The sequence below is a fragment of the Tamandua tetradactyla genome, chromosome 11, assembly GCF_023851605.1.
Source record: "Tamandua tetradactyla isolate mTamTet1 chromosome 11, mTamTet1.pri, whole genome shotgun sequence".
Classification (NCBI taxonomy): Eukaryota; Metazoa; Chordata; class Mammalia; order Pilosa; family Myrmecophagidae; genus Tamandua; species Tamandua tetradactyla.
Window position 1 is genome coordinate 73,834,495 of NC_135337.1, and position 27,779 is coordinate 73,862,273.

The 27,779-nt window shown below is 38.8% G+C and overlaps 1 protein-coding gene across 9 annotated transcripts in view; it reads right to left on the reverse strand.

Moving 5' to 3' along the window:
• Nucleotides 1–27,779, reverse strand: part of WDR27 (WD repeat domain 27) — a 347,331-nt gene that overhangs the window by 275,031 nt on the left and 44,521 nt on the right. For 8 of the 9 annotated variants that reach the window (XM_077120888.1, XM_077120884.1, XM_077120887.1 and 5 more), the window contains 10 exons: nt 27,330–27,471; nt 18,171–18,295; nt 11,826–11,939; nt 10,649–10,700; nt 4,673–4,743; nt 3,644–3,764; nt 2,388–2,508; nt 1,798–1,901; nt 837–904; nt 398–519 (listed from right to left, as the gene is read on the reverse strand). In XM_077120888.1, the coding sequence (XP_076977003.1) occupies nt 398–519; nt 837–904; nt 1,798–1,901; nt 2,388–2,508; nt 3,644–3,764; nt 4,673–4,743; nt 10,649–10,700; nt 11,826–11,939; nt 18,171–18,295; nt 27,330–27,369 (938 nt within the window). In that variant the 5' untranslated portion in view covers nt 27,370–27,471. The remainder of the gene's footprint in view (nt 1–397; nt 520–836; nt 905–1,797; nt 1,902–2,387; nt 2,509–3,643; nt 3,765–4,672; nt 4,744–10,648; nt 10,701–11,825; nt 11,940–18,170; nt 18,296–27,329; nt 27,472–27,779) is intronic. The other variant, XM_077120890.1, reaches the window with a different exon arrangement.

Below are 27,779 nucleotides of genomic sequence, written 5' to 3' on the forward strand. Positions count from 1 at the left end.
GCTATAAAAGCAGGAAATCACATGAGAAGAGTTGTTTCAATGAAATACATATTTTCAGAAAAGTGTGAAATGAGGAGTTTATATACAACACTTGGAAATTAGGAAAACTTGCAAGCTTTTATTTATTCTTAATCTTTTGAGGAAAAATATTTTATATTTTAACTAATTTTCTCTTTTATAAATATATTCTATCCTAAAATAAAATAGTGCTTCTCATTAAAATAAACGTAAACCATTTGGTTTTAAGTAAGATAGAAGGAAAAAATATGAACAGTAATTCTTTTCAAAGACAATCAGTATAATTGGAGGGGTTACTAAACTTTACTTTTATTTCTTAAGATAAAAAAATATATATATATTTCTTAAGTCTAAAGTTCTCTTTAAGAAGATGCTGTACCTAGCCAACACTGAGAGAGGCTTCCCCAGGCCCGGGCTCTGCTGAGACCTCACAAGGGCAGCAAGGTCAATTTTCAGCACAGCAATCTTATTTTCAAACATGGAGGTGAGCAAACAAAAAACCTAGAAAGGACAAAGTTGCAATATAATGGACAACATCGCTGAAAAAAAGAAAATTATGGTTTATATCATAATTTTAATCATAAGTAAAACATTAAAAATTCAATTAAATTTTAAATATAAATTCATTTGCATTAATATGTACACCATTTGACTGGTAATAGCAATTATAGTAGTTTGTAATTCACAAAATATTTTAACAAATAAATTTGATTCAGTTAGCCAGTCATTATAATATTATACTGAAGAAAGTTAATAAAAGTCAAAACTTATAAATATATTTTTACAGAAATTAAAATAGTAATTGCCTTACTACTAACCTTATGATCGAGAGTTTGGGTCATTATTGCACATGATCCAGCAACTTTAATGCTGACGTTTCTAAAATCTTGATTTTTCAGCAAAGAGAAATGAACAAACAATATTTAAGTAAGTGGTTAGCAGACTCACTCATCCAACACACACCAGGCACTGAGACACAGGGTGGGGACAAGCATGCAGCGTAGGGAAAATCAGACACCAAACCCCAAACACTTCAGACACAAACGCTTAACCAAAACAGTGACAAGCGCGGAGAAGAGAAGAGAGAGGGTGCAGGAGAGCATTCAGCACCAGGATCTAAGCTGGCAATGCCAACGTCGAATCCTAAAATGCGATCTGGGAGTGAGCAGTGGGAGCAGAACGAGAAGCATGTTGAAGATGATGACAGAACTGAGTTGGAGAGTCCAAGAAGTTAAAAGAAAACCATACTGGAGGGAACATGGTGAACAGAGAGCAGGACCTAAGTCGGGGAGGCTGAAGGTGTGGACACGGGCCAAATGAGGCATGGCCTTGGAGTCTGACTGCATCTAAGCGGAGGGGAAGCCATTAAAAGGGTTAAAGTGGGGGATGACAGAGGAAACTTGCATTAAAAAATCCCTTTGGCTTCTGCTTACAAGTGGTTGGAGGACACAGACTTGCTGGGCCCAAGGCTACAGGTCACCTGGCCCATGTGGAGTGAACACAGGGGTGCTGACCCTGTGGATGGAAGAACAGGCAGGAGCCGACAGAGAAGGGAACAGTCCCAGGTGGACTGTGAGTGCCACCACGAGGGTGTGAGAGTGGAGAAGCGATGGGCCATCAGGGTGTCCCAAGGGGCCATCTGCCCCAAACGAAGGGCCAACAGGCCTCAGACTCGGGGAGTGGCAGTCTACACTACACCCATACCCTGCAGAGTGCACAGAGCAAAATACGAGGATTACTGAAATTTACATCAAAGATTATGTGAACTCAGGATCTTACCTTTGTAATGTAAAATGGCTTCCAATTCAAAGTTGGCCAAGTTAAGAATGAATAAACCAGCTGAGCTTCCAACCCACAAACATCTGGCACTCTCTGGAGAAGGACTAATTTTAAAAGAGGAAAATTTTACTGATCTTATTCCTCAAGGTTCAGAAAATACAGACTACTATTTCTTTGTATTCTCAGCTCCTTTCTCAGTTTCCCTTATCATCCCAGTTAATCACCCATCCTAGGGGAAGGAAACAGACATACAATATTGGATAACCAGAAAGGTACCCTTATTTGCTCATGGAGTAAAGCAGTCCCTAAAATTTGTAATCACTTTTTGACTAGGCTGATGATAAAATTTTTTCAGGTTTCCTAAGTATCCTCTAGCTGTCTAGTAAAGACAAGTGACTTAAAAAATGGCCACAAATCTGATCCCAACTCAATCACTGTTTTTAATTTTCTTCTAAAGCTTACAAAAATTATTTGGTTTTATTTTAATTACTCTACTTGTTTATTGTTCCTTTAAAAATTGGATCTAATGCTCATGAAAGTAATTTCAGAGTTTTTCTTTATATGACTTTAAGTAAATTCACCATACTTACAATTCGCATTCAGAATTTAGAATGAATGACAGATCACAGTGTTCAAGGGTCAATGCAGGAAATGTTACTTCAATCTTTTCTTGTTTGTCCAGTTCACTTGTTGAGGAAAGCTGCCTGTCTTCTAGAGCACAGAATTAATGATACTCAGAGAAGTGAGATTAAAATTAATAATCAAGTTAAAAGGCAAACGATTAGCACAGTGGGATGCTGCAGTAAATATACACATTGCTAGAATAATTCAAGGCATGAATAGAGAAAAACATTCAGGATTAAACATTATAAAGAACAGGAATAAAATTTTAAAGTAGACCTTATGCATATAAACCGTGGGGAATAAACACGTAATTTTAAGTACAGGGAAAAACAGAGCAGGAAAAAAGAGATAACCTGCTTAAAGAATTTAACCCCTAAAATAGGTTAACAACTCTTTAGTCATAAGTGGGTTACTTATAACAGAATTAAGGAAAGCCGAGATTTAAAGCATCAGGAAAAAATAGATATTTTAAATAGAGGTACTTTCTGGCCTACTTTTAAAAGAAATAATTTAAAGCCATCTACAAAAAACACAAACTAAAAGAAAGAATACATGATGCAATGATGATAAACTGTAGGACAACAGAGCAAAAATACATTTGCTATATGAAAAAGTAATAGGTCGCACATTCCTGTAAGAGTTGTTAATTTGACTGAAAAGTGAAACCAGGAAGTTTCGCTGTTTCCTTTTTTCCAGTGCAGGGTAAGCTCCTGAAATGAACGCACTGCTCCTGCTTTGTGACAGCATCTTCAGCCTGAGCAGTGGTGATACAGGTGAAGGTGTGGCCAAAGGGAAGCAGCTTGGCAAGGCGAGGTAGGTAATTCCTGAAGTGGGAAGGAGGGCTGGCCGTGCTAGCGGCCATGAGGTGGGCTCCCACTGCACATGGCCCATCACAGGCAAAGCCCCCTTCTCCATCTCCCCTGGACCCCACTGCCCATGACAGGAGCCATCAGAGGTCAGCAGCACTGGCCTCTGGCAACCAGAGGCCCACCCTGCACACGCAACACATGCCCATGGTCGCCTTCACACCGACACTGCCCACATGGGACCTGGCAGTTATCTGAGTGCACAGCCCCAGCTCCTCCTAAATAAGGGACGCCCTGAATACTTACTTTCCCTCCTCCCAGTCTAAGAGATGGCTCTCTATAAATGCCCAATACTATAAAAGATATGGTTGCAGGACAGAACATGAAACCATGTCGAAGACTTTGAGCAACATTACCTAACTGGCTGCACCATCCAGATATGACCTTTTTAGCACAGAAACGCTCTCTTTTTTTCCTTAAGTCAATACGTATCACACAACGATAATGATGTTTTTCTATCAAACTGAAGATCCAAAGCTAAAAAAGCAAAACACATACAGATATATATCTCTTTCAATAAATAATATGCAAGAAAAAGCAGTAAAAGTCAAATGAGATAAGTGAGTAAGACCGGACAAGTAACATGACAAGGTCTTTTAGAGACTTTCATTTCATCCCTTTTCTGGATTCTTTGGCAGTCAAGATCTTGGAGTTCTTCCCGGTTACGGTAAATCACTTAAGAACATTACTGAGCTACAGGGATAATTGAATATATTTAAATGTCTTCTACAAAACACTTTTAAGAGAGCTTATACTTTTTTGTCTACAATAGTCCATTTTACTCCATTCTATACATTAAAATCCAGTTTTCAAAGCCATAATGTATACTGGACTGGAGCACTGGGTTATAAGACACAGTAACAGCAATCAACACTTTCAGAAAGAAAACAATTGCCTGACTTTCCAAAAACACAGCTGTCCAAACAGACAATAAATGCTCCCCAAATGATATCAACAGCAACTTTCAAAGAAGAGAATAGTATCCCTGCTTTGTGAAGTAAGCCTAAAACATGCCCCCAAAAAGCAAGTTTTAAAAATAGTAAGTATGGTCTTCAGAATATATAAAGTGTGCCTTAGTTTATATTAATGGGCCTTCACTTCAGCTATGCATCAAAATCACAGGTGGATTTTAAAAACATACAGATTACTTGGCTCCACTGAAAGCACACACTGAGGATCCAGAAGTGCAGCTGCGGCATGTGTGTTTTTAAAGCTCTGTAAGTAACCTTACAAAACGTCATGGCCTCATCACACTGAAGTTGAAAAGTTTCTTCAAATTACAAAAATACAGACCAATATTACCATATAATTATGAAACAAAGTCCTTTTGTTCACATGTTCACATAATGTTTGAAAACTGGGATTTAATTCTGCAGCTCTCTCACCTGGCCATCGGCACATCCAGTGACAAGCTGCTTGTGCTCTTCATCAAAGAACAAACTCAGGAGGGGATAGGCTGTTGAAATGAACAAGGATCGTCAGCTTTAAAAGCAGCTGGCATGGTCTAAGCTGAGAACGATTACTTTTACTTGTAATATTTCTTTTAGTTATGTTTGATCCAGTCTAAAATAATTTATTCATCAAAGAAGAAAAAGCTCTAAGTTAGTTTTGAAAATTCCCTGAATATGTTGAAGTTGGGGAAGCTACTCCCAATAAAAAGCATATTAATTTTTTAAGGTATTAATTAAAGTCGGCACAGATGAATTCTGATAAATTACAAATTATTTGCCCAAACAGCCCAGTATAGTCAACAATTTCCCTGAAAATTCACTGATTCCAAAAAGGTTTATCCCATTAGAGTAAGAATTATCTTAGTATTCCATACACATTAAACTTGAAATAATGATTCTTGAGTAACCCAGAAATAATAAAATTATGAAATTAGTGATGAAAATGATAATTGAATAGATGTCTTATTTTTCTAAAAATTGTTTCCTGTATCATGTCATTTAAAAATTACTCTAAATATAAAATGTCAAGAATCTAGAGAGAGGCCCTGGCCTTACCCTCAATGGGCCCTGGGCCCAGGCATGAGGTCCGGCCAGACAGGACCCTGGGGTTCCCATGGGATTACATCTACCCAGCCCACCCCTAACTGTGGTGGGGCCAGGGTGGTAAGCTCAGGTGCGCTCTGGGTGTGCCAGCTATCCCCTTCCACCGCTGCTGGGAAAGACTCGAGCTGGCAACAGGGAATTTTACCAGGACATGATTTTCAAAGCTAATTATGAAAATGTTTGTCTTTGGAATCAGTGGTGTGACAAATCGTGGGAAAGACAATGTTGGCCGAGAATATGCAGAAACACTGCCCCAGTGCAGGATCAGGTCTATAGATATGGACAGAAATGGAATTTTCAGTATGATGTGCTTGAAGGGCCAAGTATGGAAAAGACAAGTGGCCATTCCTGCTGCACAGAAAGCCCGAGGCAGCCTCTGGTACCCACAGATGGGAAATGCTGAGGAAGTCCCCATTTTAATCACTGAAGCTTTCCTTCTCTTTAATTGGCACTGTATGTAATATAAACTATTTTCTGACCATAACCTAGGAAGAATGTAAAAGGAGGAGGAGGTAAGGTTTAAAATCGCCTTTGTGGATTGTACTTCAAAAGGATAAAACTTGGGAAAAACAGGAGAACCACACTCTTTAGCAATGTGTATAAATCATTTTTCAAACAAAGGAAGCCTTAGCACTTACAGAAGAAAAAAATGGCCATCAACATGGAGTAAAGCAAATTACTTTTCTAAGAAAAGTCACTTTTACAAGCTGTGTGGCTCATTCTTCGTAAATCTTCAAATGGAGCTATCCCATGTTGATTCTGATTTTGTAATCTAATTGTACTCTGCTATAACCACACAGAATCCTGACTAGTTAAAAGCTTGGCCCAACATATTAGTATCTTTATCATTAGTAACGCTCATATTTGTCTTAATTCTTTTTTTTATAAAGCACTAGAGAGGGAAAAGGGTAGTGGCAAATGGCTTGTAATACAGAATATAGGGGACCTAGAGATACACAGAAGCTAGAGCTGGGTGAATGGTTAGCTAATGAGGTTGAACCCTAATGTAAGGGAATAGATAGAAGTAAAGGCGGTTCACTAGAGGGTCTATAAGTGATATTGCCATATTGAAGGTAAACATAATTGAAAGGGGTTGTATAGACCTATATGTCTCACTGATTAACACTAGAAATATAAATTAGTTCTTGCAAGAACTACGTCAAAGGTATGATTCCACTACAAAGAAGGTTTAAGTCCAGCATATGGGGGAAAATTGCTATTGCACGCTATGAGCTGTGTTCAAATGGAAACCCTCAGCACTACCACAGCAACAGCAGAGCCAAATAATGGGGGGAGGGACAAGAGTTAAGAGGAGGTTCAGATTTCCTATTTGGCAAAGGTGTGTTTATTGGGTTTCTTTCTCTTGGGAACAATGAAATTATCTAAAATTGAGACTGCTGATGGACTGTGGACTTTGGGCACTATTCATGATGCCTGATGAATGCAGGTGGCTGAAGGACGCACTGACTGAGAGTAGATTGGTGAATGATGGTGCATACATTATGACTGAATATTGCGCTGCTACAAAAAGGAATGAAGTTGTGAGGCATGCAACAACATGAATGAACCTGTAGGCATTTGGTGACACAAAATAAAACAGAAGAGCAATTATTGTATGGTCTCCTTTAGAAAATGCTTATAAGAAAACAGGGGCCTAGACTGTAAGCTCTTATAACCGACACATTTAGTCTGGAGTGTTAACTATTATTTATGTATTCTGAGAGGCTGTTATATATATATATATATATATATATATAACTTGATATTTAGAGATAAGAATGAAGCCAATCAGGTCAGGATTAAGATAATCCAGAACACAGGGATAAGGAAGACATTGTCTTCATTTTAGAACCTCACCTACTCTTTGCTATCAAAGGAAGAAAGGTTTATTTTGTCCAGAACCTAAATTTTCTGTAGCACATAACCTAACCCAACCTGTCTGAATAGATCATTTAAACAATCAAAACACAGGGATCCCAGAATAAGAATGAAGGCCTTTAATCCTGTATAGCTTAATGAAATGCCTGGATACATCCTAGAATATATTAAGTAGATCATCAAAAAGTATTGGCAAAGTCTCTTGAGGAATGGGATAAAAAATATGGAACTATTGAAGTTTACCACCAAGGAAACCCTTGATACTGTGTCAAATATTAGGGACGCTCAATTCAATAGGCCATCTTGAGGCTTGCTCTCGTGAAGTTTATGTACATAGTGGAGAAGCTTAGCCTACCTATAAGTATGCCTAAGAGTTACTTCTGGAGGCCCTCTTTTGTTGCTGAGATATGGCCTTTCTCTCTCTCTCTAAGCCCAACTCTGCATTGTTATGTGGGATATGACATCCAGGGATGAAAGTTTCCCCGGCGGCATGGGAGATGACTCCCAGGGATGACTCTGGCCCTGATACCATGGGATCAACGATGCCATCTTGACCAAAAGGGGGAAAACATGTATAATAATAAAAGGTACCAGTGGCTAAGATGAGTCCTTGGACTAGATAAGTCCTGAAACCTAGAGGGCCCAGCCACTCCAGAACATCAGCTAGTTCCAACTCCCTACCCCATATTATCGATAGCCCCTTCCAACAAGAAAAAGTTAGAATGGGCATAGCCCAAATACCCCTAAAGAGTGAGAGAAAGAGCAAAGGTGATGGTGGAGTTATACCAAGAAGGTAGGGTTTAACAAACAAATATGACTGCTGAATCATTATATTGATATCTCTTTTAGTCTCCAGTGTCTTAGAGCAGCTAGAAGTAAAAACCTAAAATTCTGGAATCATAACCCACACCAAAATCTGAAATCTGTTCAACATCTAATTGTTGTGATATTCTTTGAAAATTATTGCTTTTTTGTATATATATTATTTTTCAAAAAAAAAAGAAAAAAAGTCAATCATGTTGATAGAAAAAATGTTTATTCCTTTTAGCCTCCAATGTTCTGGAGCAGCTAGAAGGAAAAATCTGAGAGGATGGTATGGTAGACCATGACAAACTCTGGGAGCTGTCCTGTAACTACTTGTTAAAGAGTGCTTTGAAAACTATTGCTTTTCTCTTTCTTTGCTTTGTATGTACATTATATTATACAATAAAAAAAGTTACCAAAAAAAATCTTAAAAAAAAAAAAGAACTAGCAAAGCAGAAGTGTTTGTATTCTAGTTTGCTAGCTGCCAGAATGCAATATAACCATAAACAGAATGGCTGTTAAAAAGGGGAATTTAATAAGTTGCTAGTTTACAGTTCTGAGGCTGAGAAAATGTCCCAATTAAAGCGAATCTGTAGAAATGTCCAATCTAAGGCATCCAGGGAAAGATACCTTGGTTCAAGAAGGCCAATGAAGTTCAGGGTTTCTCTCTCAAATGAGAAGGCACGTGGCGAACAGTCAGAGTTTCTCTTTCAACTAGAAAGGCACATGGTGAACATGGTCAGGGTTCCTCTCTCATCTGGAGGGGCACATGGCAAACATGGCATCATCTGCTAGCTCCTTCTCCTGGCTTCCTATTTCATGAAGATCCCCAGGAGACATTTTCCTTCTTCATCTCCAAAGGTCGCTGGCTGGTGGACTCTGCTTCTTGTGGTTATGTCGTTCTGCTCTGCTCTCTCTGAATCTCTTTCTCCAAAATGTTTCCTTTTTTATAGGACTCCAATAAACCAATCAAGACCCACCCAAATGGGTGGAGACATGTCATCACGTAATCCAGCTTAACAACCACTCTTGATTAAATCATATCATCCAGGGAGATGATCTGATTACAGTTTCAAAAATACAGTATTGAATAGGGATTATTCTACCTTTATGAAATGGGATTTTGATTAAAACATGGCTTTTCTAGGGGGCATACTTCCTTTCAAACCAGCACAGTTTGCAAGTAACAGCATTAAGATGGAATGCATTGAACTCTTCCTGGGGTGAATTAGGACAAAACCATGATATGACATATACTTTGGTGCAATGACAGCTGTCATTTGTTTGTTTTTAGTCACACATGGTGTCTCTAATATGCAGAACAGTAAACAGTTATCACACCAATGGATATTACTTTAATGAGTAATTCTCATTCTAGGGAGTTACATAGATAGAATACAGTTTACAAAAAATGAGTCAGTTACTCTACATCAATGGTTTTCAAATTTTTCTGATTGAAACCCAAAGTAAGAAAGTTCACATCTCAGTCCAGTATATATACAATCCACTGTGTATGTGTGTACATATACACATACATACATATCAAGTATCATAAAACATTTACATACAATGCACTCTGATACTCTGCTGTTTTTAATTTTCTTTCTTTCTTTTCTTTGCACAGGCAGGCACCGGGAATCAAACCCAGATCTCTGGCATGGCAGGCAAGAAATCTGCCACTGAGCCCCTGTCGCATTGCCCTCTTTTTTTTTTAAATATTGGTTACAATGCAGTTTGGAAAATGATGCTCTCTCTCCAATCCCAAACTAATACTCACTAACTGCAAATGATGGCCAGACTGGAAACAATAGTCAGACTGAGTAAATCAACAGTTTAATGCAGTTTTTGTTTTTGTTTTTAAGAGTGTCTAATTCTAGGGGATCATCAAGTCATTTATGTTGAGACTTTGTTACAGATGAGGGGGCTTCCCTGTGTTTTATTTGTTTTCCTGAAACCAGTGGTCTAAAAACACAGAAATACGTGGTTACTTCAATGATATATAGCACTGAGGACCTTTTTTGAAAAGCATGGGCAGAAAATCCAAATTGTGTGATTTTATTTTTTGTTCAGAACTCTTTCAATGCTGGAACGTAATTTATATCCTCTACTGAAAAATCTTTTTAAATTAATAATAAACAGATTGCCCACAGTCACTAAATCCTTCTAAATATATCATTATGCTAAGATGAAACATCCTCTACGGACTCAGTCAGCACCCCTTACTTTTGTATTTCTAACCAGCTTGTACTCAGTGATGACTGGGGTTTTTGGTTTGGTTGTTTGGTTATTTTTTTACATGAGCAGGCACCGGGAATCTGGGGAGCCACCATGGCCTGCCTGATTGTTTGGTTTTTTGGTTTGTTTGTTTTGACTCACACACAAATTACAATTCATCCACTTAAAAATATATATATACAGAAAGAGAAATAAGATAAATGGATATAAAAATATATTTCCTAAATAAACTATAAACGTTTTCTTGACTCAAATAGTTTCATATAATTAATTTCAGAAAAGTAATTCCAATATACTGTCACAGTTCTATTTTATGTGATAATATATATACTAGTAGCAATTGATAAAATACAGCCTAATTACAGAAAACACAGAAAGTCTTAAACTTACCTGTTAACACTGGTGAACTGTATATTAATGATCCCTTGCAATGATCCCAAACCTTTAGACAAATACATGCTTCTTTAGAAGGAATAAAAATTTTGCCATTATTGCTATAACTTGAAACAATAGCACTAACCAATTAAAGACTAATTTTTGTGATTATTAGTTACCTATAAGAGAAAATAGTAAGTATATTAATAATAAAACCATGGAAATGCAGTTAAATATGTCAGAATCATAGAGAAAATAACTAATGACATATCAGAAATAACAACCTATAGATTTGGAAAAACTGGAAAACATGAAGATAAGACAAGGTTAGAAACATTTCCCAGGCATTTAATCCACATTGACAAGGTACAGGAATAAAGGAAAGAACTGATGCAATCTCTGTCCCCACTTGAAGGTATTTATTTATCTGCTTGACCAACACTCAGATGCACATTTAGTATGTAACGGGACACAGTTCTGAGGCCTTCCAACTGTCCACCCTTGCATTCTGCTAGCAACTCTATGAAGCAGCAGTTATCATCATTTCCTTTTTACAGATAAGAAAATGGCGCACTACACAATTAGTTTGTGGATAAATGGTGGATCTGGGATTCTGGTCTGCTCCAGAACAGGAGAAAAGTGATACATTTTAAGTTTCACCCTACAGAAATTGTAAAATGACAAAGAAAGGTATTTTTCACAGTATTTCTTTCTCTCTCTATCTTGCAGATATGTATTAATCACCTTCATCGTTTCTTTAAATTACAAGTCTCACCTGTCAATAAATAACAGCACTAATGCTCTCTCACATGGAATTGAATGGAAACTGAACTTGCACTTTAATTTTTCCCTTAAACCCAGTTTAGTCCTAATGGGATACTCTGGGTAGAAAATAGCTCTTCTGGTCTAGGTTCCCTAGGAATTGCTGGATATAAGTTCACATTTTAACCCTTGGTTGACTCTGGATTATTCCAGCACTCTGGGACCTTCAGGTCACTACAGGATTTTCTCCAGCCCCTCTGGGCCTCAGTGCTCTAGCTCAGTCTAGGGTAACAGCTATCTCACAGGATTGTAGTAAAAATAAAAGGACATGTGCAGTAACGATCATAATCCAAAAAGCACTATGTAAACGTTTTTGTTAGTACTGTTAAACCACTTATTATATCTAAAAGAGGTTTGTTCATCTCCTTACCTTAAAGCTTCTGTCTTCAGATACTGAGACTACGATATTTGCTTGCCAAGGGCAAAATCCAACTGCTGTTACTCGACCCAAATGCCCCTCCAGTTCAACCAGTATAGACCGATTCTAGGATAATTTGTAAAGAAAAAGTAAGAACTGCTTTTTATGTAATTGTTATAATTAAGCAGTTATACATATATCACAGAAGACAGTTCTGACTGAAATAAATTCTACTTTATAAAATCCTCTCTTCTCATTTGAATTATTGTATATAAACCTAGAAGTAAAAAGTCAAATGACTGAACTAAGAGGGAAGAATAAGCCATCAAAGGCCACATTATCAGCAATTTTAAAAGATAAAAACTGAGACCGACCCTAAGCAAAATTACAAGCAAGCATCCTCTCACCATTTCCCATCTTTCTACTGTCCACATCTCATACCTGGCCTCAGCAAGTACTCCATAAAAGTCCCTGGGGAGGGCGGGCCACAGTGGCTCAGCAGGCAAGAATGCTCACCTGCCATGCCAGAGGACCCGGGTTCGATTTCCGGTGCCTGCCCATGTTTTTAAAAAAAAAAAAGCCCCTAGGGAGGCCGACTTGATACCTAACCCTTCACTGTCTGCGTCTCCATCTCCCTTCCCCTTCCATTCCCTTCCCTTCTCTCTCTTCTATCCTTCTATTCTACTCCTTCCCCCTTCCACTTCTTCCCCCTTCCATTCCTCCTCTTCCCGCTCCTTCTGGTTCTCTCTCTCCTCTCTCCCTCTCTTCCTCTCTCCTCTCTCTCTCTTTTTCTCTCTCTCTCTGTCCCCTCTTTCTTCCCCCTCCCCCCTTCTCCCTCCCTCTCCTTTTCTTCCCTTCTCCCTCTTGCCCTCTTTCCCTCCTTCTTCCTCTCTTCCCCTCTTCCTCTTCAAAATTTATCTATCCCATTTTCTACACCCTTCAGCATCTTTTCTCTGTTAAGGAATTACTGAAATAAAACCAAGTCCAAGAATGGCTTGCCAGTGAGTTACCCTTCCCTCCTAAATGCCTAACACCTCTCACAGTTGCAGTTAGCACACTGGAGGACAACTCACAAGCTGGAAGCCCATAACATGGCTTGAGAATAAAGACAAGAGCATCAGGGGTTCCTAAAAATCTCAGTCATCTCCTATCTCTTAGCCCAAAGAGATACCAGGTACTTAGGGATAGGATATTTTTCTTGAACTTTACAGTATTCAATTTAGACAAGATAAATGTCTCCTAATATAGATAAACCATGCCTGTAGCTGACTTTGATAAGATTTTGTACTGTTTTTGACTTTGAATTATATTTGTATTGTTACTGAAATGGTTTAAGGCTTTCTGATATTGTTATGGAATGAATACATTTTGCATTTGGAAAGAACATGTCTTTTGGGGGTTCAAAGAGTGGAATATGCTGGTTTGAAGCTATTACGTACCCCAGAAAAGCCATGTCCTTTAATCCTCATTCAATATTGCTGGGTAGGATCCTTTTCATTGTTTTCATGGAGATATGACCCACCCAATTGTGGGTGGTAAATTTTATTAGATGGTTTCCATGGAGATGTGCCTCCACCCTTTCAAGGTGGGGTTGCTTTCTGGAGCCTTTAAAGAGGGAACCATTTTGGAAAAAGCTTCAGACCCATGAGAGCCACAGAACCAAAAGTTTAGCTCCTGGTATTCAAGGAAAGCACTGTCATAACACTAGTTGGATACAAGTTAAAGGAATGGACACTTCAGAGACTAAACTCCAGTAAAATCACATTAAAATGTCAAAAACGTCCAGGTTTCTACAAAACATGCAAAGAAACAGGGAAGCAATGGCCCAGGCAAAGGAGAAGATGGAAGCGTCAGAAACCATCAATAAGGAGGATCAAATCTGGGACACTCCAGACAAAGTTTTTTTTAATGTTCTAAATATTCTCAAAGAATATTTCTAAAGGAAATGAGGAAAATATATATCAGTAGAGATATGCAAATTATGTAAAGGAACCAAACAGCTGAAGACACCAGTAACAGAAATTTAAAATTCCCTTGAAGGACTCAACAGTAGATTGGAGTTGGGAGAAGAAGGAATCAGAGAACTTGAAAATAAGACGATAAAATCATGCCATCTGAGGAGCAGAAGGAATGAAGACAAGTGAACAGAGCCAGGGTGCATTGTGGGAGTCCCAGAAGGAAAAGAAAGAGAGAAAGAAGCAGAGGATGTTCAAAGAAAATAATGGTTGAAAACTCCCCAAATTTAACAGAGACATGAATATACACATCCAAGACCCTCAACAAACTCCAAACAAGATAAACCCAAGGTGCAGCATAGTATAATAAAATTGTCCAATGCCAAAGATAAACAGAATTCTGAAATCTGTAAGAGAGAAGCAGCATGTCACATATAAGTGAACCCCTGTAAGATTAAGTGCCGATTTCTCATCAGAATGCTTTTTACTCCTAGAGTATCTCAAAGGCAAATGTATAAAATGTAATGAGAAATCAGTAATGTGGGACTTGTGCATAAGCATACAATTTGTGACAAGAATGACATGAAAGGGGAAGGATGGAGGGTATAGGAACAGAGTTTGGCTGTAATACTGAATTTTAAGTTGGCATCAAAGCAAATCAAATTGTCATAGATTTAGGATGTTAAATTTAGTAACCCCACAGTAACCACAAAGAAAACATCAGTACATGCAAGTTTATAGGGACATAATTTACAGTACAGGTTATCAGAGGTGGGGGCAGGGGAAATGGAGTTTATGCACAATGGGTTTAGGCTTCTGACTGGGGTAATGGGGAAGTTTTAGTAACAGAAGGTGGTGAGGGCACTATTCTGTGAGGCAATTAATCCCATTGAATGATTTGCATGAGAGAGGTTGAAACAGAAAATTTATGGTGTATAGATGTTGCCACAATTAAAAAATAAAGAGATAGCAATTAATGTCATTGCATTAATGGCAATTAAATGCAATACATGATTCTGGATGGGATCTAGCAAGAGAAGAGAAAATATTACCAAGGGATATTATTGGGATATATGAAAAAATTGGAATATAGACTGTAAGCCTTATATCAATGCTAAATTTCTTGAACTTGATAATTGCTCTTAAAGTGGTTATATAAGTGAATACCTTCATTCTTAGTAATGGTTAGTAATGGTAGAAGGCAGTAATTAAGCATTTAATGAGCATAATGCATACAATGTAAACTCAAATGTTCAGAAAATGGATTGACAGAAAGATAGATAGAACATTTTAGGAATTGTGGCAATATGTTAAAATTGGAGATCCAGGTATGGGGGGGGCGGGCAGCAATGCTATGTTGGAGTTCTCCATATGGGGTTTGTATTATTCTAGTAACTGTCTTGTAAATTTTGAAGTATTTCAAAATAAAACATTATTAAAAAGTATCTTGGGGGCAGGGCAAGATGGTGAGGAGGTGGGGCAAAACAGCAGCATAGGGAGGTGTGGGATTTAGTTCACCATCTAGGACAGCTAGTAAATAGCCAGGAACTTCTGCAACAACTATTTGAGGGACTTCCATGACCAGCACACACTGTACACTAGCCTGGAATGGATGGGTGGGCCGAGGTCACAGCACTGAACTGTCAGTGAACCTTTCCACTCTGTGAATGCTGTGGCCTGCCCCCACCGTCATGGCAGGCTGGCTTGGGGTCCAACCTGGTGGGAAGCAGAAGCCCTCTCAGCAAGTAGCAAGAGAAGGAAAGCTCACCCAAGCTCCAACTGTAAATCTGATTAACAAATTTAGACTGCTGAACACCAGCTCAGAGCACAGATAAAACTGTGAGGGAAACACAAAAGAAACCCGGAAGGGGTCTGTCACCAGCAGTAAGGAGGCAGGGCTGACGGAAAAAACAGAGACTTTTGGAGTTGGCTGAGCTCAGAATGCTAGAAAAGAGCTGTGCCCAAGAAAAGTGGCAGATGAGCTAGGTACCAACTCTGGGTATTGACTGGTGAACCTAAGGGGCTGGAGAGCAGCTCTGAAAAGGATTTTTCCTTCTTTTTTTCTTTCCTTTTTTTGTTTTAATTGTGTTTTATTTTTACTTTTTAGCAGCCCATTAAAGAAAGCAGCAGGCATTCTCAGTTTTCAGCACTGCCAGAGGCAAGGGCAGAATTAAGGAATTACTGAGAGACAAACAAACTACACGGGTGAAGGAGACAGTTCCCTACAGGGCATAACTTCCCCAAGAAGACAGTGTAGGGTGCAGTGCAAGTGGCAGCTCTCATTGAAGGAATTTAGACCCCAAGATCCAGGAATCAGCAACAGTTTCAACCTACAAAAAGCAAAACCCAGTCTGAATCAAACTTGCTCCTGACAGTGGGGAAAGCAGGGCTGCTTGAGAGTCCTGCAACTTTTCCAGCCTGCACGAAACAGGGGGTGGAAGAACAGTTCCCTCACCCCACCCCAAAAAAGAGCGGTGCCCAGCACAGATGGCTGACTATAGCTCAGACCCCAGGGGATGGAAAGAAGCAACAGTCTAAGCCCGCCTTCCACCTCAACCTCTGTCTCAACCATGCCCCCAGCAGGGACGGGGTCTGCTGAGAACTGAAGGCTGCACATGCTCCAATCTATGCAGGTGGGGGGCTGCCAGGTGACCAGCGCTGCCTGCTGGGCAGGACAGTAAACACTCAGCATGTAGAGGGTCCACAGGGAAGCCAGGCAACCTGCTGGGTCTCATCACAGGGAAACTGACCCTGATTGCATTCTCCTCCTGAGACCTGGGCCTGCCTTGTCTGGGAAGATCTCACTGGGGGAGACCATATCTAGGGAGACTCTCCTCAAAAAAAGTTCCGTGTAGACTGGGAAAGACCCAGAAAAACAGGAGCGAAACAATTCTGACCAGTTAAACAAAGCTATGCCAGGGGCCTGGAATAAGCAGAAGCAAATGTCAAAGAATGGACAGAGAACAAAGTCAACCAACGAGGACACCTTAGGCAGAAGAGTTTAATAAGCAGAACAAACTAATCAAAAAAGTCAGATGCCCAGACACCAGCAAAAAATCAGGAGACAAACTAGGAGTAACAAAGACATGGCCCAAAGGAACAAACTAACACTTCAAATGAGATACAGGAATTGAAACTAATTAAAGATATGGGAATCCCAGCTTGAAATACTGTATAGCTTAATGTAATGCCCAAATACATTCCAGAGTATGCTGAGCACATAATTAAAAAGTACTGGCAAAGTGCCTTGTGGGATAGGAGAAAAAAAATGAAACTACTAAATTTTCTCACCAGGGAATCCCCTGACACTGTGTCAAACATTAGGGACACTCAAATCAGTAGGCCAAGCTCTTGCTCTTGAGGGTTGCTCTTATGAAGCTTATGTAGGTAGCAGAGAACCTTAGCCTACCTATAGGCATGCCTCAGAGTTACTTCTGGAGGACCTCTTTTGTTGCTCAGATGTGGCCTCACTCTCTTTAAGCCCAACTCTGCAAGTGAAATCATTACCCTCCCTCCTACATGGGACATGACGTCCAGGCATGGGTATCAGTGGCTGAAAGAGTTCAAATAGAGTCAAGAGGCTACTCTGGAGCTACTTTTATGCAACCTTCAGCTAGATATTGCTATTTACCACAGTATGCCAAACCCCAACCAAAACCATTCCTGCCAACCCTAGAACACCTAGAGCTCTATCTAAGATTCTACAAAGGTTCCATGCATTGTGATTACTTTTCAGAAAGCTACAACCTCCAGAAGGGTTCCTGGGCCATGTAAGTCCTGAAACTCAGAGGGACAAGCCTCTCCAGAACATCAACTACTTCCATCCCCCTATCCCCATATTTTCAACAACCCTTTCCAACATGAAAAAGTTATAAACCTATAAGTTGGGAGAAAGGTGAAAGGAGAAGGAGGAGTTATAACAAATGAGTATGACCACTGAATCATACTGATATTTCTTTTAGTCTCCAGTGTCTTGGAGCAGTTAGAAGGAAAAACCTAAAACTGTGGAACTGTAACCCAAATCCAACTCTGAAATCATACTATAACTAATTGCTGTGGTGTGCCTTGAAATGTATTGCTTTTTTGTATATATATTACTTTTCACAATAAAAAAAAGGAAGGGGAGTGTAAGGGTAGTTCAGTGGTAGACCCGGGAACAATTCCTGGCCTATGCACTTTCCCAAAAACAAGCAAGCAAGCAAACAAACAAAAAACCAAAGAAACAAAATTTCAACAAGTGGTGCTGCCATAATGGGATATTCTCCTAGAAAAAAAGAATGAAATGTGACCCTGTCACACAGCATACAAGAGGAAAAAAAAGAGGAGAGCAGGATCTGAACATATGAGAGACCACTTGAGCTTTGCACCCTATTAAACTTCATAAAGACATTTAAAATCTTACCTCCGTAGCCAGCATGAATATTTTATTTCCAGCACACACTGCCACAATATAATCGTCTGGACTAAATCTCACACAAAGCACCTTTCCCAAAAGCGTGCCTATGACAATCCCTGGAGGGACCAACCCTACAGTGAATTTAAAATATTAGTGTCAGTTTGTTAAATGCTCTCAACAACACTGGTATAACTCTACATACTAACTCTACTAGTTTAAACTAATTAGTATTAGTTTACTAATACTAACTCTGTTAGTATAACACTGAGAACATTGTTGACAATTATAACCTCTATTCTAAAATCACTTGGAAAATAACAATTAAGTGTTGACATGATTTTGGTTCCTTTGTAGTATTAAAAACATTGAATATAAAAATATTTTGTGAAAATAGCTGGAATATAAGAACTGTACTTAGGGAAGAGATCTGGCATCATTAAGGAAAGCGGGTCAGTCGAATGCTACACACACACACCCCACACAACCGTGATGAATTACAACAGACTGAGTTGTGAAGTCCCAATTCTTCACCATCCCTGACTCTACACCTGGCCATGGGAATTAGGTTGACCATTGCCATGCAGACACAAGTAACAGTGCCAGCTCTGAACCACAGCATAAGAGGCCCACGGGCTCCCAAGTGCCCCTCGTGCTCTGCCACCACTACAAGTCTCCGGCCAGACCCCAGGCCTCAGGTGAGGATGAAATGCATGCGAAGCATAGCTGCTCCAGAAAACCTGCAGGGTGAGGAAGAGCCACTCTGACTGGCCCACTACCCTGTGAACACAAAATACATCCTTGTTGTTTGGCCTTGAGACTCTGAGGTTGCTTGTTCTGCATCATCAATATGCCAATAGCTAAATGGCACACTAGTCTAACCAACAACCTATAAAAAAGAAAGCATACCAACTGAAGTTCTATTTTGGGAGGGCTAATCATAATGATTAATTCAAAGAGTATTTAACAAGTAACACATATACTATATGCCAGGCACTTTTCTAGGTACTAAGGATATATCCACAAACTAAACAGAAATTCCTGCCTTTATGGAAAACCTGCATTCCAGGGGTAGGGAGCAGTTACATACCTATAAATAAATAAAAAAGTAAATGAGTCACATAGAATAGGGAAGGTGGCAGGGAGTTCAGAGTACTGGGAAGAAAGGCCTCGCAGGAAAGGAGGCAGAATAAGCAGAGGCTAATCTGAGGGAAGCGTGCTGGCCTGAGGCTGTTGTGCACCCCAGAAAAGCCATGTCCTTTTCCCGGGCCAACCTTGTGGGGCAGACCTATTGCTGGGTGGGATCTTTTTGATGAAGTTGTTTCCATGGAGATGTGACCCACCCAACTGTGAGCAGGACCTTTTGATTTCATGGAGATGCCTCTGTCCATTCACAGTGGGTCTGACTCCACTTACTGCAGTCTTTTAAGAGGGACCCACTTTGGAAAAAAGCTCAGAGCCAACACAGAGGTGTTTGGAGACACAGAAAGAAAATACTCCCGGGTAAGATGTTTGAAACTAGAAGACAAGGGACCAGCAGACACCAGTCATATGCCTGTTCAGCTGGCAGAGGTATTCCAGACCACCCCCCCGCCACCTTTCCTGAATCAAGGTATCTTTCTCTGGATGCCTTAGTTTGGATATTGTTATGGCCTAAGAACTGTAAACTTATAGCTTAATAAATTCCCTTTATAGAAAAAAAATTTCCTTTTTTCTGGCGTACTGCATTCCGGTCGCATTAACTAACTAAAAACAGGAGGTATTCTGGTTAAGATGAAATGCAAATATAAAGGTCCTGTGGCAGGAACGTGCCTACAGTGTCCCCTGGTGAAGATGAGGCCTAAGAGGTGACTGGGCAGGGGAAGGGGTTGTAGCTAGTTGGCTTTTACTCTGCATGAGATGAGAAGACACTGAAGAGTTTTGAATACAGGAATGACATAATCAGACTATAACTGTCAAATTACTGCTGTGCTGAGAATAAAATGCTAGGAGATGGGCGGGCCACAGTGGCTCAGCGGCAAGAATGCTTACCTACCATGCCAGAGGACCCGGGTTCGATGTCCGGTACCTGCCCATGTAAAAAAATAAAAATATTTAAAAAAAAAATGCTAGGAGATAGCGAGAACACAGTAGAAGCGGGGAGACAGAAGACTATTCCAATAGTACAGATGAGAGAGCTTAGGCGCCTAAACCTCGACAGCAGTAGTGAATGTCTGAGAAATGTTCAGATTTTGGGTATGTTTTGCAGACAGGATTTAGTGATAAGCTGGATGCAGAGTCAAAGAAAGGACCAAGGATGATGAGGAAGGGGTAGACAATGAATCAGTAAGCTGACCGGGATATGTTAAGTTTGTGATGACAATTCGACACGTGTATGGAGACATGAAAGGCAATTAAATACATAAGACTTGGAGTTCAGGAGAGAGGTCTCAGCAAGAGATACAATGGTAAGAGTTATCAGCATATATTTTAAAAGTCAAAGGCTTGGTTGAAATTACTGAGTGATTTTTGATGGAATAGACAAAAAGCCGATATTCCAACAGAGGTTAGGGAGATAAAAAGGCCCATCAAAGGAGTCTGAGACACTGCTAGTCAGTATTGTACCAGACATTCTAGCCAGAGCAAGTAGGCAACAAAAAGAAATAACAGGCATCCAAATTGGAATTCTATTCACAGAAGACATGATTCTACACATATTAAAAAAATCACAAAGAGGGTGGGCCATGGTAACTCAGTGGCAGAGTTCTCTCCTGCCATGCAAGAAACCTGGGTTCGATTCCCAGTGCATGCCCACGTAAAAACAAAAACAAACAAACAAACAAAAATCACAAAGAATCCACAAAACACTGGAGATAATAAATGAATTCAGTAAAGTTAAGGGGTATAAAATCACCATGCAAAAATCAGTTGTGTTTCTATACATCATAACCTAAAAAAAAGAAATCAAGGAAAGAATTCCACCTATAAAACCACCTAAAAGAATAAAATATTCAGGAATAAATTTAACTAAGGATGTAAAAGACTTGCACACTGAAAACTACAAAACATTAGTGAAAAAACACTTAAATGGAAACATCTTGTGTTCATGGGTTGAGAGATTTAATATTGTTATGATGTCAATAATATCCAAAGCAATTTACAGATTCAACACATTCCCAATAAAAATTACAGCAGCCTTTTTTCAGAAATGGAAAAGCAAATCCTCAAATTCATAGGAACAGTAAAAGGCCCTGAATAACCAAAATCATTTTGAAAAAGAAGAACAAGGTTGAAGGACTCACACTTCCTGAATTCAATAACTTACTGTATACAAAGCTACAGTTATCAAAACAGTATGGTACTGGCTCAAGAACAAAGAAACCAGTGGAATACAATTGAGAGTTCATAAATAACTACACATCTGTAAGTAACTGATGTGTGACAAGGGGGCTAAGTCCACTCAATGGGGAAAAATTAGTCTCATCAACAAATGAGAAGATTGGATATCCACAAGCAAAAGAATAAAACTACCCTTACCTCACATCATATAAAAAATTAACTCAAAATGGATCAAGAACCTAATGTAAATGTTAAAACCATAAAGCTTTTAGATAAAACATAGAATAAGATCATTAAGAACTTTTATTAGGCAATAGATTTTCAAATATGTCACCAAATGCACAAGTAACAAAAGATACATAAACTCAACTTCATCAAAACTGAAAACTTGTGTGCATCGAGGTTGTGAAAACACAATCTACAGAATGGGAGAAAATAGCTGCAAATCTGACAAGGGTTTAATATCCAGACTATATAAAGAACTCCTATAGTTCAACAACAAAAAGGACACAACCCAATTTTAAAATGGACAAAGGACTTAAATAGACATTTATCCAAAGAAATTATATAAATGGCCAATAAGCACATGAAAAGATGCTCAATATCATTAATCATTAGAAAAATGCCAATCAAAACCACCATGAGACACTCCTAAGATGATATTATGAAAAAAATGGAAAATACTGGAGGTTGGTGAGAATGAAGGGAAATCTGAAACTCTCCTGCATTTCTGGTAGGGGTGTAAAATTATGTAGCTGCTGTGGAAAGCAGTTTGGCAGTTCTTCAAAAAGTTAAATATAGAATTATCACATGTCCTGGAAATTCCATTCCTAGGTATATACCAAAAGGAATTTAAAACAGAGACCCTAATGGTGACATGCTTGAACACCAATGTTCACAGCAGCATTAGTCCCAATATCAAAAGACGGAAACAACCCTGGTGTCCATCGACAGACTAACTGATAAACAAAATGTGGTCTATAGTCACACACTCGAATACTACTCAGACATAAAAAAGAATGAAGTTCTAATGCTACAACATGGATGGGCCCTGAAGACATCATGTTCGGTGAAATAAGCCAGACATATTACGTGATTCTACTTGTATGAAATATCCAGAACTGGCAAATTCAGAGACAGAAACTAGCTTACAGGTTACTGGGGTTGGCAGGAGGAGAAATTACTGCTTAGCGGGAACAGAGTTTCTGCTCGGGATGGTGCTGTATTGGAAACAGATAGTGGTGGCAGAAGCACAATATCGTGAATATAAATGATATCACTGAATTGTACACGTGAAAGTGGTTAAAATGAGAAGTTTTGTTTTGTATATACGTTACATAATAAATATTGAAAGAGGTGGGGGAAGGAGAGATTGAGAACAAATGACCAATGAGATAAGAGAAAAAAAGAGTATAGTGTCCTGGAAGCCCAAAACAGAAACTGTTTCCAGAACGGAGAGAGAGATCAGCTGCTTCCAACATGAAAAAGTTAAAATGGGCATAACCCAAACACCTCTAAAGAGTGGGAGAAAGAGCAAAGGTGATGGTGGAATTATACAGAGAAGGTCACGTTTAACAAATGAGTATGACTGCTGAATCATTACATTGATATTTCTTTTAGTCTCCAGTATCTTAGAGCAGCTAGAAGTAAAAGCCTAAAATTGTGGAATTGTGACCCATACCAAACTTTGAAATCTGTTCTACAACTAATTGTGGTGCTGGGCTTTGAAATTGATTGCTTTTTTGTATATATGTTATTTTTCATATATATATATATATATATATATATATATGTTAGGACAGAGTCACAAAAAAAAGAAAAAAAGTGGATAGTGATGAAAAATAAAAAATTTATTCCTTCTGGCCTCCAATGTTTTAGAGCAACTAGAAGGAAAAATCTGACATGATGTGCTGGTTTATGTACCCTAGAAAAGCCATGTTTTAATCCTAATCAACCTTGTGGGAGCGACGGTTTCTTCTAATCCCTATTCAGTAATGTATGTTGTAAACTTTAAAGAGCTTATCACCATGGAAACGTAACTGAATCAAGTGTGGGTAGTAAACTTGATTAGGTGGAGACCTGTCGCCACCCATTCCAGGTGGGTCTTGATTGGTTTTAGTGAAATCCTTTAAAAGAAGAAGCACTTTGGAAAAGCTAGAGAAAAACAAGAGAGAAAGCCATGACATTCTAAGCAGAAAACACCACAGAACCACGAAGCAGAGTGTCCACGAGCCAGCGACTTTTGGAGAGGAAGGAGGAAAACACCTTCCACAGTGCTTTGTAAAACAAGAGGCGTGGAGAGAAAGCCAGCAGAGGCCGCCATGTTTGCCATGTGCCTTTCCAGCTGAGAGAGAAGCCCTGAACTTCATCAGCCTTCCTGAACCAACGTATCTTTCCCTGAATGCCTTAGATTGGACATTTCTACAGACATGCTTTAATCGGGCCATTATCTTGGCCTTAGAACTGTCAACTAGCAGCTTATTAAATTCTCCTTTATAAAAGCCATTCTGTTTCTGGTTTACTGCATTCAAGCAGCTAGGAGACTAGAGCAGATGGCATGGCAGCCTGTGACAAACTCTGGGATCTGTCCTGTCACTACTTGTTGAAGAGTGCTTTGAAAACCATTGCTTTTTTCTTTCTTTGTTTTGTATATATGTTATACAATAAAAAAAAACTTAAAAAATAACTTTTTTAGTCAAAAAAAAAAAAAAAAAAAACTAAGTCAAATAGATGAGGGCCAAGAACTGACCAAGGGACACAGCATTACGGAGGCACTGGCCAAATATTATATTCTATATTGAAGCAAAAATTCAAATCCAAACTCAACAACAAAAAGACAGCCAACTCAATTACAAAATGGGCAAAAGACTTGAACAGATACTTCTCAGAAGAGGAAACACAAATGGCCAAAAGGCACATGAAGAGATGCTCAACTTCCCTGGCTATTAGAGAAATGCAAATCAAAACCACAATGAATTATCATCTCACACCCACCAGAATGGCCATTATCAATAAAACAGAAAATGACAAATGCCGGAGAGGATGCAGAGAAAGAGGCACACATCATTTTGGTAGGAATGTCAAATGGTACAACTGCTGCGGAAGGCAGTTTGGCGGTTCCTCAAAAAGTTAAATATAGAATTGCCATATGACCCGGCAATACCATTGCTAGGTATCTACTCAGAGGACATGAGGGCAAGGACACAAACGGACATTGGCACACCAATGTTTATAGCAGCATAATTTACAATTGCAAAGAGAAGGAAACAGCCACAGTGGCTAACAAACTGTGGTATATACATACGATGGAATATTATGCAGCTGTAAGACAGAATAAAGTTATGAAGTATGCAACAACATAGATGGACCTGAAGGACATTATGCTGAGTGAGATTAGCCAGAAACAAAAGGACAAATACTGTATGGTCTCACTGATATGAACTCACATTAGTGAATAAACTTGGAGAATTTCATTGGCAACAGAGACCATCAGGAGATAGAAATAGGGTAAGATATTGGGTAATTGAAGCTGAAGGGATACAGATTGTGTAACAGGACTGAATGTAAAAACTCAGAAATGGACAGCACAATACTACCTAACTGTAATACAATTAGGTATTATTATATACATGAATGAAGCAGAATGCGAGCATGATTGAGGGAGGAGGGCTGGGGGCTAAATGAAATCAGAAAGAAAGACAGACGATAAAGACTGAGTTGGTATAATCTAGGAGTGTATAATGATAGACTAAATGTACAAATTTTAAGAATGTTTTTGCATGAGGAAGAACAAAGGAATGTTATTACTGCAGGGTGCTGAAAATAGATGGTAATTAATATTTTAAAATTTCAACTTATGTGTGAGACTAAAGCGAAAAATATCTGATACAAAATTTATATTTTGACTAGTGCATTTTCTAATATAACTTATGTAGACAGCTTGGTTGAACACCACAGGTACATGGAGCCTTGAGTAGGACATGAGATTTTGTGGGTTTGTCCAGAGTGATGCCCCAATGAACCCAAAGTGATTTGAACAGTGAATGGAAGGGTATTTACAGGGTCCCCTTCGGGGAGTAGTGAGAAAGGGGTAAAATCCAACTTCCCCAAGTTGAATTCTTGATATTCTCACAAGCAGTGCAGACAACCAGAGCTATAGGCTGAGCCCCCAGTGTTGGGGTTTGTTCATATGAAACTTAACCTCACAAAGGACAGGTCAAGTCTACTCAAAATTAGGCCTAAGAGTCACCCCCAAGAGAACCTCTTTTGTCGCTCAGATGTGGCCTCTGTCCCCAGCCAACACAACAAGCAATCTCACCACCCTCCCCGTCTATGTGGGACATGACTCCCAGGGGTGTGTACCTTCCTGGCAACATGGGACAGAAATTCTAGAATGAGCTGAGATTCAGCATCAAAGGATAGAGAAAAACCCTAGAATGAGCCGAGACCCAGTATCAAGGGATTGAGAAAACCTTCTCGACCAAAAGGGGGAAGAGTGAAATGAGACAAAGTGTCAATGGCTGAGAGATTCCAGAGTCGAGAGGTTATCCTGGAGGTTATTCTTATGCATTAAGTAGATATCAATTTGTTATTCAAGATGTAATGGAGAGGCTGGAGGGAACTGCCTGAAAATGTAGAGCTGTGTTCCAGTAGCCATGTTTCTTGAAGATGATTTGTATAATGATATAGCTTTCACAATGTGACTATATGATTGTGAAAACCTTGTGTCTGACGCTCCTTTTAGCTACCTTGTCAACAAACGAGTAGAACATATGGAATAAAAATAAATAATAGGGGGAACAAATGTTAAAATAAACTTAGTTTGAAATGCTGATGATTGATGAGGGGAGGGGTGGTGGATATGGTATGTATAAATTTTTTTCTGTTTTCGTTCTGTTTCTTTTTCTGAATGGATGCAAATGTTCCAAGAAACGATCATGATGATGAATATGCAACTATGTGATGATATTGTGAATTACTGATTATATATGTAGAATGGAATGAATTTACATTTGGTGTTTTTTGTTATCTTAAAAAGAAAATAAAAAAATTTTTTTAAAAATCCAAATCCATATTTTGATAAAAGTATTTGTATTTCAAGCACACAATCCCAACAGACACACAAACCAAACCTAACTTTTAACCTCTTCTCATAAAACTCGCTCTCACTCCATCACAATGCTGCAACCACCTGGGCAGTGTTAGTTCTTCAAGCCAACACTAAGCTTAGGGTTTTGCAAATACTGATCCCCTGCCTGAAATATCTTCCCCAGCCTCCCCGTGCCTCTTCCCAGTGCTAAGCCTTCCACTTTTCTGCTGGCCCACTCCTCACCTTAAGTTTAAGTGTCATCTTCTGAGAGATTACACTACATAAAATATGTCCTGCCCATATTCTACAGGTCAACATTTCATTAGCTTTTCCAGTGCACTTCCCACAATTCACTCTCACTGACTTACCTGTTTACACATTTTTTTGTCTGTAAGTTGCCTCACTAAACTGAAAGTGAGGGGTTGGGGCCCTTCTTATCACCACTCTATTTCCAGTTTGAATTATCATAGGTGCTCAAGAAATATTGCTGTACAAGTAAAGAATAATCCCACTTGCCTACGTTTATACAGATTTCCACAAAAATCACAGGTACATAATATTAAAAATAATGAGCCTATAAAATCAACTTAACACTATAAATGGCATCATATCTTTTCCATTTAAAACATCCAGCCTACATGTCTGGTTTCAAGATTAAAGGAGTAAAAACTGATCCCAAACCTCCTTATGTTATAAAGTGTATTTAAGGATGAGGTATTCCCTTTGTATGTTTTTAAAATACATTTTAAATTTCTATTTACCTTGAAGTACATTCTTTTCACATTCATCCAGGTTCCACATTATAACATAATCTTGTGATGCAGAACAGATAAGAAGTGGATTCACTTTATTTCCAAAAGCCACAGCAGTAATTGACCGATGGTGACCTCTTAAGATTAAAAGCTAAAAAATTGACATAAAACAAAAATATCACAGATAATTACAGATAACATTTAAAGAACGAAAGAGCTACATAATTGCAAACCTAAGAAATACATCAAATTTTTCAAATATACTTATTTATATATTCATTACTAACATTTTTTATGAAAATTCCTGTTTATGTGCACTATTACATTATTCTCTCAACCATTTCACTGTTATTAAGTATCACATATAACACATACTAATAAAACAATTCACATTACCTTCAACTTTTCATGTATTCAGTATTCACTGACTAAATGAAGGCATATTATCTTCCTACTACA